Here is a 12,071-nt window from a genome sequence, read left to right as displayed (position 1 = left end):
TGAGCACACATGAAATGTGAGACTATGAATTTGTATATCTAATAATTTAGTATCCTCCTCCAAAAAATTAAATAAAAGAAAGCAGTACTTAAAGAAATGAGGTCTGGACAAGGCTTCTGAGTGGTGTCCACGCTGATTTCTGGGGACCACCACACTCTTTCCTAAGCACAGGTAAGGTCTCTGTTCAATCACTTATCTACAGCTTTGCCAGGAACTGACACCAAGCTTAGTGCAGGTCCTTAGCTTCTAGAAAAGAATGTTCCCCCTTATTTAAGACATTCACTCATCTCCCTCTTATTTAAGACATTCACCCATCTCCAATGTCCTGGTAATTTCCTCACAAGTCGCATAATGCGACCTTGAGATCATGGGTAAAACACCACATTACTGGGGATGTAGATTTCGGCATCAGAAGGATCGCGTGGTTTTTCCATCTAACTCATAATTCAGGCTCTAATGCACTCTCAGTAATGACCATTCTCCACTTTCCAGCTCGCAAGGTCATTCTCTGATGAAGATGGGAAGCAAAGAGGGCTTATGTGGCCGAGCCTTTCTGTCTCCTCTATTCATATTACACCACCCGGAGCAGGCATTTCTCATTCTCCTTGTCCCAAGCACAGCTTTGAAAGCCCTTTCAGTCACACTGAACTCTTTCCCCAAGCTTCCCTTCCCTCTGCTCTTCAGCCTGTTTCTGCCACTCTTCTCATACATCCATGCTACTCTGATAATATTTTCAATCAGTGACATCTCTCTTCTTTTAGGCTTGCTTCAGCATTCACAGGCCTTATCCAAGAAGACTGCTTAGGAAGACAGTCAGGCAGGGGAGGGAGGGGTGTGCAAAAGATAAAAAATGCAAAAGGAAAGAACAAATACATCTGTAGAGTTCATGAAGGCCTTTTTAAACTGTTCACTTAACTTGTTACCACTTCTTGCACTGTTAATCTCTAGTCTGAACTTTTTCAGAATTCAAGGCAGCATTACTGCTGTGTAACAGGGCAATTCATTTAATCAAGTTTGGAGTAAGAAAAAATGACAGTCTCCCGGGCCAAGAATTTTTGAAATTTATATGGAGGTTTTAACCACAATCAGCCCTGACTGAAGTGAGCAGCCTGAGGGATCCCTGTCATTGGTACAGAAAAGGAAGTCCTGTGCCATCAACCTCCTCCCTCTCTCCCTCCTTCAGACACACACAGACCCTTGTGAGCACACACATTCACACACACACACCCGTTCCTCCTCCTGCAGTTGCATGTGTGCATGCTTAGTCACTCAGTCGTGTCGGACTCTTTGATGGACTTTAGTCCACCAAGCTCCTCTGTCCATGGCATTATTCTCCAAGCAAGAATACTGGAGTGGGTTTGCATGCCCTTCTTCAGCAGATCTTCCTGACCCAGGGATCAAATCAGCATCACCTGTGGCTCCTGCATTGGCATGCAGATGCTTTACCACTGAGCCACCTCGGAAGCCCTCTCCTCCTACAGTGAAACATGAGAAAAAAGGAAGAGGGAAGCAACAGACACAGACAACCCAGGAGACCAATGGATCATCCCAATGATAACAAAGGGAACAGAGAGGAATCTGAAAAGCTGATTTCACTACTAAAAGTCCTGCAGGGTAATCCTGACCTCGCTCAGTTCTAAGACAGGCAACGTGACCTTTGAAAACAAAGACCAAGGTCTGAATACCGAGCTCAGCACCTAACCAGCCACGAGACCTTGAGAAACTTCTCAGTTTCTCTTCTGGGAGCTTCCATGGCTCACCTATAAAACAGGAATAATAACACCTACTCTGCCTGACTATTCTGAAAAACAGAGATGGTTTAGATTGGCTCTGGTACAGAGTAGGTTTGCAGTAAATGGTAGATACTATTACTCAGACCCACAAAATCAAGTGCCTTATTACCAAGATTAAGCCCACAAAAGACTTACCACTTTGGGTTCTGGTGTCTGTTCCCAACAGACACTTCACTGAACCAGCAGCAAGGGTGAGGACATATTTGCATAAGCATCAGTGTAAAGTGTCCAACTACTGTCAACATCAATGCTAGTTCCATCCTATAACTGCTCAAAGTGACCGTGATCTCAAAGTGCTTATGATCTTTCTCACCAGACCTGGCTGAATTCAGCTCAGCAGAAGGAACCCAAGTACATGAGAGAAGGCCCAAAAGAAGGGGGCCTGAAAACAGCAGCTGCTCAAGGCCTCTCTACCCTGCGGCTGTGCGGTGTGGGAAAGGTTACTAGGTCACTACGATCACTACAACAGCCACTTAAGTGCAGACAAATGTGAAAGATGGAGAGGCTTTTCCAATATCTCCTCTTTCCCGAGAAGAAAAATAATTGTCTTAGTCCACTTGTAGCAGATGTTTCCCGTGCTTTTAAAAAAGTACCGAAATCTGCTGATCTTTAAGTGAACAGTACGGCTAAGAGGTCACAAAGAAAGTGAAAAAGTTCACATGAAGAGTGTTTCTCTGTCCATTTAACAATCACTCAGCTGATGCCCTTATGAGTTTCTAATGTACAGTAATGTGTATTTAATTTTTTTTACCTTCTCCGTTCACTTGCAGAATGAATATAGGAATAGAGATACACAGAGATACTTAAAGGGGCAATTTCTCCCTCATTGCAGGCGGATTCTTTACCAGCTGAGCCTCCATGGAAGCCCTAAAGGGGCAATTTCTAATGTTCTGTTTTCATTGGAAGGACTTCAGTTCTTTTAAAGCACAACAAAAAAAAAAATTGTTTAAATCCTAGTAAATTTCTAAAATGAATGTTATTATTTCACAGGCAGAAACACCCTATATATACTAATCGAAGGTAACCATTTCTCATTTGTATTTATACTCATAAATTCTCAATGAAATATAAAATGACTAACATGGAAGTTTTTAAAACCAAAGTATCAAATACTCCAGTTTGGAGGGATCAAAATGTTGCACTGACCACTATGGCTCAAAAGCACTGATTTGTAAGCACTTTGGATGAGCAACACCTGCTGCTGGGTCACAGAAAAGGAATGTGAGGTCATAGAAACAATTCCATTAAGCCTACACGTCCATCTCCCACCCCCCAGCCCCTGAACCAGGGATGGAGGAAATCTGAAGCCTGGTATCTCTGGATGGACGACAGTAAGATTCCAAGGTACACAACTACCACCCAAGATTTTATTTACAGCGAAATTCTTGGCATTTTATCTTGTTCCTCCCCCATCTGTTGGAATGTCCACAGCTTTTTAAATAGCCAATATCTAACCCAAGACATAGGCAAGAAGAGTTGTGAAACCAACTTTAAAACAGTAACTTAAGGCCACATGTTTCTATTTTCTTTGATTTATATTCATTAATCTCAAAACACTCTCAATGTTCCCTCACTTAGTAGAGAAGGCCAGGAGTAACACTGCTACAGCCTTTATTAATCTGAAACCAATAGCATTCTTAAATTTAAGATCCAAAAAGCACCAATATTTCCTGTATTAAAGTAAAACACATTCACAATGAGGAAGAGGGAAAAAAAAAGAAACCTATGAGATCATTCTATCAGTTATGTGTTACCTAGAAAGAATTAAATCTGTTACAAGGCACATTACTTTTAGAAAATGTTTACCCTTGGGTTTCTACCCTGAAATGTGTTCCAAAGTAATTTCTCAACCTGGTTCTGCTTGTTTCAGAGCTCCAGCATGTTCCCTTCCACACTCCGGGTGAGAACACAGAGGGTTCAGTGTGTGTCTTTGTCCATCAGTTGAAGGGAGAGGTGTGACTACATGTGTGTCCAGCCAAGGACACCCAGGCATTTAGACTTTATAACAGATCCAACCTCACTAGAGAGGTACGAACGCGTACTATGCCTGCAGGCCCCTGCAAAGCGGAGACATTCACTTCCACTCTCCTGCTATATGCCAGACAAGGTCTCTATGCTCAAAGACTGCTCGGAGAAGCAGCTTCTTCTTTAAGGATGAACCGAGAAAAGGAGGCTGTAAATTCCTAGCAAGTAAGTGACTTTTCCGGAAAAGGGCAATTGTCTGATGTATTCTTCGTGACCCACCACACTGTCTTCCCACCCAACACAGCTCACAGGAGAAGATGCAGGCAGGGCTCGAGAGCAAGGAGAAGGCAGGAGAGACGAGATGTTTGTGAGAGCACTTTGTATTATTTTGACAAAGACAACCAGCTGCCTTCCAGAAATACAACTCTGGTATTAGTGCGGCCAGTGAATCCAAGAGAGAAGAGCTGCAAGCAGGAGTCAGATTTAAACAGTAATGGGATTACCAGGGCAACAGGTTACATAATAGTCTGAAAACAGAAGGAAGGGGCTAAAGAGAAGGTTCAGAGGAAGGAGGTAAATATTGGTAAATATGAGAGTTTGTGTGAGCCTTGAGGACAGTTTCATGACTTGGAGGTGCTGTGTCCAACCCTGTGCGACTCTATGGACTGTAGCCACAAGGCTCCTCTGTCCATTGGATTTCCCAGGCAAGAATACTGGAGTGGGGTGCTATGCCTTCCTCCAGGGGATCTTCCTGACCCAGGGATCAAAACCACATCTCTAAGTCACCTGTATTGGCAGGCGGGTTCTTTACCACTAGCGCCACCAAGGAAGCCCATGACAAGCTACAGGGGATCTTGAACAGGGTAAAGGAAACCATAGGAAATACACTTGCAGCCCCTGAACTCAAAGATATTACTGCTGGTGATAGCAGTGTCTTAGGATTTTATAATATTTAATCCCCATAATTCATAAGAAAGTCATGACAGTAAAATCAATAGTGAAATTTTTCATATGTTTTAAAATATTTTGTTTCCTGGAAAGAGTGGTAGGACTTTCTGTAAGAGTCCTTTTAAAGCACCAGCAACATCTTAAGAACAAGAATTGAGATCAATAATTTGGCAAAAATAGATTTAAAGAGTTTACAAACATATTTGAACATGACATTATGAATAACAATGCAGGCCCCACCACTGTCTATATATAAAAGAAACCAGCCATGTAGATACGGGAAAGGCAGGCACATAAGAAAAACACTATTTACCAACAAATAACGGAAAACTAAAATTTGCACATAAAAAGATACCAAGATCACCTTTCAAGTATTGTAGGATGGTAGGGAAACTCTAAGTACACAGCTTTGAAAATACTCTCAAAGTTTAAATGTGCTGTGTCAATAAAAAGCATTATTATTTTGAGTAGTGAAATTGATATTCTCATCCATATTCATGCATTTGTGTACCATCTATTTAAATAGATGTGATACTGGGATACAAGTAATACTGGGAGTATCAGTGGACTCCCTCATGGAGTCCCAGTATCACTTGGTTCTGTTAGTAAGGGGGGAAAATGATTAGAATTAGTCATATTCATGAACTTCCTTACTTTGAGTATGTGTATCTCCAGCAAGGATCACTGTTACTGTTAGCTACTCCCAGGAACGGAAATGGTATTGGGGAAGAAAAGTCACAGTTGGTTGCTCAGTCATGTCCAACTCATTGCAATCCCATGAACTGTAACCTGCCAGGCTTTTCTGTCCAAGGAATTCTCCACACAAGAGTGCTGGAGTGGGTTGCCAATTCCTTCTCCAGGAGATCTTCCCCACACAGGGGTTGAACCTGGGTCTCCTGCATCGCAGGCAGATTCGTTACCATTTGAGCCCCCAGGGAAGCGCGTTGGGAAAGAAAGGGAACTTCTCAGTGCTCATTCTCAGTAAGTCTCCATTACTCAATGTCTTCAACGAGCAGTATGTATGTATTTCTTACACAGTTTAAAATGCATTTGAAAAATAAACAAGTTTAACCACTTTGTTCCTAAGAAACATCATCATAAATTGGCACTGAACCGAAAACCTACAGTACTTCATGCCTTAAAGACAAAATAGAACTAGAATGCCTAAAAAAAGACACCAGGTCATTAAAAAAGGAAAAAACAATTTTAAACTACAAATGAATATTGACTGCAATTATCTTCAGGGGAATAAGTAAAAGTTTTCCTAAGTGAATTGTGAGTAGTTAAGTAACAAGCAATTCGTTCAAAGCAAATATACGAGCAAAATGTTCTTTAGAATTGAAGAAATATATATTTCAATAAAGAAGCTGCATGACTAGGGAATACAGACATCGCCAACAGTCTTATAGTTAGGACACAAAAAGTAAATTTAAAAATTGTAATTCACATTAAAATCTGTTAATGTAATTAAAAAACAAAACATCTAAATATGCAGACACATGTGCTTGAAGTGAGATATTTTTAATGGAAATAAAGTTGGCGTATGCTCCAGCTGGGAGTCCCTGGTGGCTCAGATGGTAAAGAATCCACTTGCAATGCAGAAGACCTGGGTTAGATCCCTATGCTGAGAAGATCCCCTGGAGAAAGGAACAGCTACTCACTCCAGTATTCTTGCCTGGAGAGTTCCATGGATAGAGGAGCCTGGCAGGCTGCAGTCCATGGGGTCACAAAGAGTCAGACATGACTGAACAACTTAAGAAAAAGAAAAGTTGGCATATGCTCCAACTGGCCTGGATTTGCTACATTAGTAACAACCACAGAATTCTCTTTTGTGTTCTACAGGAATACTTATTCACTTTAAATTCCATATTAAAATATTGGCACCCATTTAGCTAACCCTAAAATAACACATCACGAAGTCAGAAGAGATTAACTCTTGGGTTAATCTTCACCCGTAAGTTTTCCTAATTATATCTCAGAATTTATGAAAATAAAGTAATGATCTTTTGAAAAGATAGGAAATACTTTAACCAACATTGCTCAACGTTGGCCCTGATGACATCTGAACCAGGAAATTCTTCTGTTGTGTGAGCTATCCTGTGCATCAGCTGTAACCTTGGCCTCTACCCACTAAGTTGCCAACAGAATCCACCCTTTCCCTATAGTTGTGATAACAAAAAAATGTCTCCAAACATTAAAAAATGTCCTTCTGGGGGCAAATTTACCAATGGTTGAGAACCACTGATAATCCAATACTTGGAACATAACAAAAATTTTAAATCACAAATAAGAGTAATTGTGGTTTTTAATGTTAGAAAGAATGACAATTGAAGACTGTTGGCTCAGACAGTAAAGAATTCGCCTGCAAAGCAGGAGACCTGGGTTCAATCCCTGGTTCTGGAAGATCTCCTGGAGAAAGGAATGGCTACCCACTCTAGTATCCTTGCTTGGAGAACTGCACGGACAGTGGAGACTGGAGGGCTGCAATGAGGTCGCCAAGAGTCTAACACTACTGAGTTACTAAGATGCACACGCGCGCACACACACACGCACACACACAAAGGGAAGTGGATCCACTCACAAATTTAAGCCAAAAAACTACAGAAAAACACACTCCTCTTCAAAATTAATGGTTTGCTCGAACGAGATCTCAGTGTAGAACTGCAGCTTGCACTTCAAGAAAACTAACTCCTTCCACTACGACCACACACACACACACAGAACCCCTGCCATCCTTATTCTCCCATCATGACTTGGAACTGTTGGTTTCTATGTCAAACAGGTTCCCTCATATTTCAGTGATCCCCTCTCTTGCTCATCTTCCTGGATCCTTTCCTAGACTGTATAGCCTACCAGCTTCTACCACATGCTTTAATTTTTAAAACATCATTTTCATAAGTTTTGTCTTCATTTCAATATTTCCACTTTCTTAGAAACAACTTTTATAAAAATCCTCATATATATAAGCATGTATATATATAAAACATCTCTAAATATATATATATATATGTGCACATCTAAATCTCATATTACTAATCTCATTTCATTCACTGAAAAATATCATTGCGTGTCTTCTCTGTGCCAGGCACCATATGAGAAGTATACCCTGGATACGTAAGTAGAGAAAATAAACCACAAAAGACCAAGGTAAGGAGGCACTGAAAGTGAAAGTGAAAATCGCTCAGTCGTGTCCGACTCATTGTGACCCCATGAACTATATAGTCCATGGAATTCTAGCCAAGAATACTGGAGTGGGTAGCCTTTCCCTTACTCCAGGGGATCTTCCGAACCCAGAGATCGAACCCAGGTCTCCTGCATTATAGACAGATTCTTTACAAGCTGAGCCACAAGGGAAGCAAGGAGGCACTCGTGGGTTACAAAGAGAGTGTAATCAGTTCATCCTTCATCTGGACCTTCTCTACCAGGTGACTCAGAAACTTCATCACTTCCTTTCTTCATCCTCCTTGCAGGTGAAACGTTAAATCCTGGCTGTCCCATCTGACATGGACCTTGACCACTTTCTCCTTACATCCTCACATTATCCTTTCTTCTGGAACTCTCTGGCAACATTTTCAGATGGAACAAAGGATCCTGCTTCTGAATAGCTCAGCTGGTAAAGAATCAGCCTGCAATGCAGGAGACTCTGGTTTGATTCCTGGGTCAGGAAGATCCCCTGGTGAGTGGACAGGCTATTCACTCCAGTATTCTTGGGTTTCCCTTGCAACTCAGCTGGCAAAGAATCCGCCTGCAATGTGGGAGACCTGGGTTCGATCCCTGGGTTGTGAAGATCCCCTAGAGAAGGGACAGGCTACCCACTCTAGTATTCTGGCCTGGAGAATTCCATGGACTGTATAGTCCATGGGGTAGCAAAGAGTCAGCTTTCACTTTCACTTTTCTGAATTTTCATGTCCCTCGAATTACCTGCTTTCCCAGTCTGATACTGGTTGTTAGTAGTCTAGTTCAGGTTTTTCAAAGGTCTAAAAATGCCTGAAATTTTAAGGAAACAGCTTCAAGAACTCGGCTATCTGCTACTATCCAGGCAACTTCTACCACTCTAACCGAGTCACCACTGCAATCTAACCACCAACCAATATTTCATGCGAGCTCATCTCTGAAACATTATTTTGACAATTTTAAGCAATTTTCTCTTATCTGCAAGGTCCAGTTTACTGCTACCAACAAGCCTTTTTGCTAGGCAAAAGGAGATAAATGTGGTTTCCAGTACCATTAAAAGTATATCTTTGGTTGGAAGTATATATCCCATCTTAAGTACATTAACAAACATGGGACCAGAAAGAATGCAAACTACTCAAATAATAGATATTTAATGACAATTACTACTTTAGTCTGTAATAAACTTAACCTCCTAGTGGCCTTTAGATTTACCTCAAAAGTTCTGAGCTTGGGGGTAATTTCTTCAAGCAAATGCAAATCTTTGGAAACCTTGACCTTCAGTTTGTTCCACTTTCCTTGAACATCATCAAATTCTTGCTTATATGTTTTTTCTATATCTGGAGAAACATTTTTCTCCAAAGCCTTTGTTTCTTCTGCAAGTTTATGTAACACAGGTTTTTGATTCACCAGGATTTCATCAAGAGCCTAGAAAACAGATTTCAAGATTAAAAATACACAAAATAATCTATCTGTGAAGATGTATTCAATAATAATGTATAAACAGTCAAAATCACTTTTTAAACAGAATTTGTTCAAAAAAGAATTGTGAAAAACTCATGAAAAAAGAATGTGCCCAGTCGCCTCAGTCATGTCCAACTCTTTGAGACCCCGTGGACTGAATCCCTATGGCCTTGGGATTTCCCAGGCAAGAATACTGGAGTGACCTGTCATTCCCTCCTCCAAAGGATCTTCCAGACTGGGGGATCAAATCCACATCTGTTGCATCTCCTGCATTGCTGGCGGATTCTTTAGCACTGAAACACCAGGGAAGTCCCATGAAAAACCAATAAGGATAATCAAAAAAGTCATAGCTTTCCCTATATGAGTTGTGTATGGTTTCAAGACAATATATTGGATTGGCCAAAAGTTCATTTGGGTTTTCCTGTAATATCTTATGGAACACCTGAACAAACTTTTTGGCCAACCCAACATTCTCTGCACTAAAAACCAGCAGAACAACAGGCCCAATGAGGGCCCGGTGTGCAAGGCTCGATGGGGGATCACTTGTATCTGATGAAATAGTGCAGACACATACTTTAAGTGACCAGGGAAGCATTTTCATTCGACACAGAAAAAGAAGAACACAATCGATATTCTTCATTTCATTAAAGACATTTTATCCAGTTGAGAATTTTAAGCTAGTCACAATAGAGGAGGAAATATGCTTTTATTCTATTAGAGGGTTTCCCAGGTGGCACTACTGGTAAAGAACCCACCTGCCAATGTAGGAGACATAAGAGCCACAGGCTCGATCTCTGAGTCGGGAAGATCCCTAGAGAAGGAAATGGCAGCTGGCTCCAGTAGTCTTGCCTGGAGAATCCCATGGACAGAGAAGCCTGGCGGGTTATGGTCCATGGGGTCGCAAAGAGTTGGACACAACAGAAGTGACTTAGCAAATTCTATTAAAAACATTTAATAACCACCTTGTATCTGAGATCTTAAATTATAGTAATTAACTCTCAAATTATAAGAAATATAAGCAATGTTTGACCAAATTTGACCAAAACAAATACATCTTTAAAAAACATTTCAAAATATGTGATATGTTAGAAATGAACCTAGACCACTTAGGCCTAAATTATATATTACCTTTTTTTCTTGGAGGGCCTTCTCCACCTTTGCAAGATCATTCAAGACATTCAAAGACATCTGGGCCTTATTTTCAGAGTCATTTAGCAGATCTGTCAGTGTTTTCAATGTTTCCAAATACACACGTCCAGGTCGGCTCTTCAGTTCTGTTCATGGAAAAGTACTCACTTGGAGAAACTATTGTTAGGAAATTAATATTGCTATATATATTGTTAATTTTTATATATAATAGGTGAATTCTATTACACAAGAAGTTAAACTCCATAATCAAAATTACATAAGGTCTCTCTTAGAGATCAAATAAATCACTCCACTGGCATTTCTGAGAGTCAGACAGTGGTGACTTCATTCCTGCGGATGTTGATGCTTGAAATATTAAGTAACCCACCATCATTTTTCTTCATCATGATGAAATGTCTCTCTGAAGATAGTACTACAATGATCCTTTTGTCTCATATAATCTCCTTTGCCCCAGTAGCTACACAAAGAATAAAAGGAGACAAGATCCCCTCCAGCCAGTCATCCTCTAAGTTCAAGTGTGTAGACAGGCCGCCATCCGCAGAGGGGTGGACGCCGTACAGAACACCACAGCTAGGCGCACAGGTACCCTGGGAAATAATGGCTGCCCCAGCCAGCTGGAGGGATGGGTACTTCAGCCACTGATGGCAAATTTACAGACAAGCAACGCTAGAGTGGAGAGGAAGCCAGCTCCTATGAAGCACAAAGAGCTGAGACCAACCAGCAGCAAAAGTTAAGAAACCAGAAGTATTAGTCACAATAGCCGAAGGGCGGAAACCAGCCAAACGCCCATCTACTAATGAATAGATAAGCAAAACATGAAGTCTACATAAAATAGAATACTATTCAGCCTCAAAAAGGAAGGAAATTCTGACATACCCAACCCACACAAAGGAACTCTGAGGATAAGTGAAATGAACCAGTCAACAAAAAAGAAAAACTGTCTGATTCCACTTAGGAGAGGTTTCTAGAATAGTCAAACTCATGGAAACAGAGAGTAGAATGGTGGCTGCCAGGGGCTAGGGGGAGGAGGAAATGAAGAGCTGCTGCTGAACGGGTATATAGTTTCGATTTTACAAAGTGAAAAAGTTCTGGGGCTGGGTTGCATGACAATGTGAATATATTTTACACTCCTGGACTCTACACTTTAAAATGGCTAAAATAGTAAGTTTTATGTTATGTATATGTTACCACAATCAAAAACAAAAATAAATAAATTTACCAATTGTTTTAAAGGTAAGAATAAACATTTAAACTGCTCTTGTCAAAAACGAAAGCCGATTTCATAACGGCAAATTGAAAAGGAGGTCCTCTCAAACCCTTCACGGTCTAGATTAACTGAGTTCAGTCAACAGAAGTATGGTGTCCAAATGCCTTTCCAAAAGAAAGGAAACATGACAAATTGCTCACCATAGAGTCTTATACGTCATTACATAACCTACAGTTGCCTCAAGGAAGGGTATGGTTAAATGTGTAGCTTTTTAGCATGCCTTCCCCATAGTATTACATAATGCAATGCAATTTCTGACTTAAAAGCCAAGGAGAAAATAATATATGAGGAATGAGTTTTAAAGATCTATAGGA

At 40.7% G+C, this 12,071-nt stretch overlaps 1 protein-coding gene across 8 annotated transcripts in view; it reads right to left on the bottom strand.

Annotated features, from left to right (window-relative positions):
- Positions 1-12,071, bottom strand: part of UTRN (utrophin) — a 545,759-nt gene that overhangs the window by 367,807 nt on the left and 165,881 nt on the right. For all 8 annotated transcript variants that reach the window (XR_009690701.1, XM_061130409.1, XM_061130407.1 and 5 more), the window contains 2 exons: positions 10,470-10,615; positions 9,093-9,305 (listed from right to left, as the gene is read on the bottom strand). Coding sequence is in view for 7 of the 8 variants with exons in the window: in XM_061130409.1 (XP_060986392.1) it covers positions 9,093-9,305; positions 10,470-10,615 (359 nt within the window). In the remaining variant the exon portion in view is untranslated. The remainder of the gene's footprint in view (positions 1-9,092; positions 9,306-10,469; positions 10,616-12,071) is intronic.

The sequence above is a fragment of the Dama dama genome, chromosome 26 (assembly GCF_033118175.1).
Source record: "Dama dama isolate Ldn47 chromosome 26, ASM3311817v1, whole genome shotgun sequence".
In the NCBI taxonomy this organism is placed as follows: Eukaryota; Metazoa; Chordata; class Mammalia; order Artiodactyla; family Cervidae; genus Dama; species Dama dama.
This window is presented reverse-complemented; position numbering and strand designations above follow the sequence as displayed.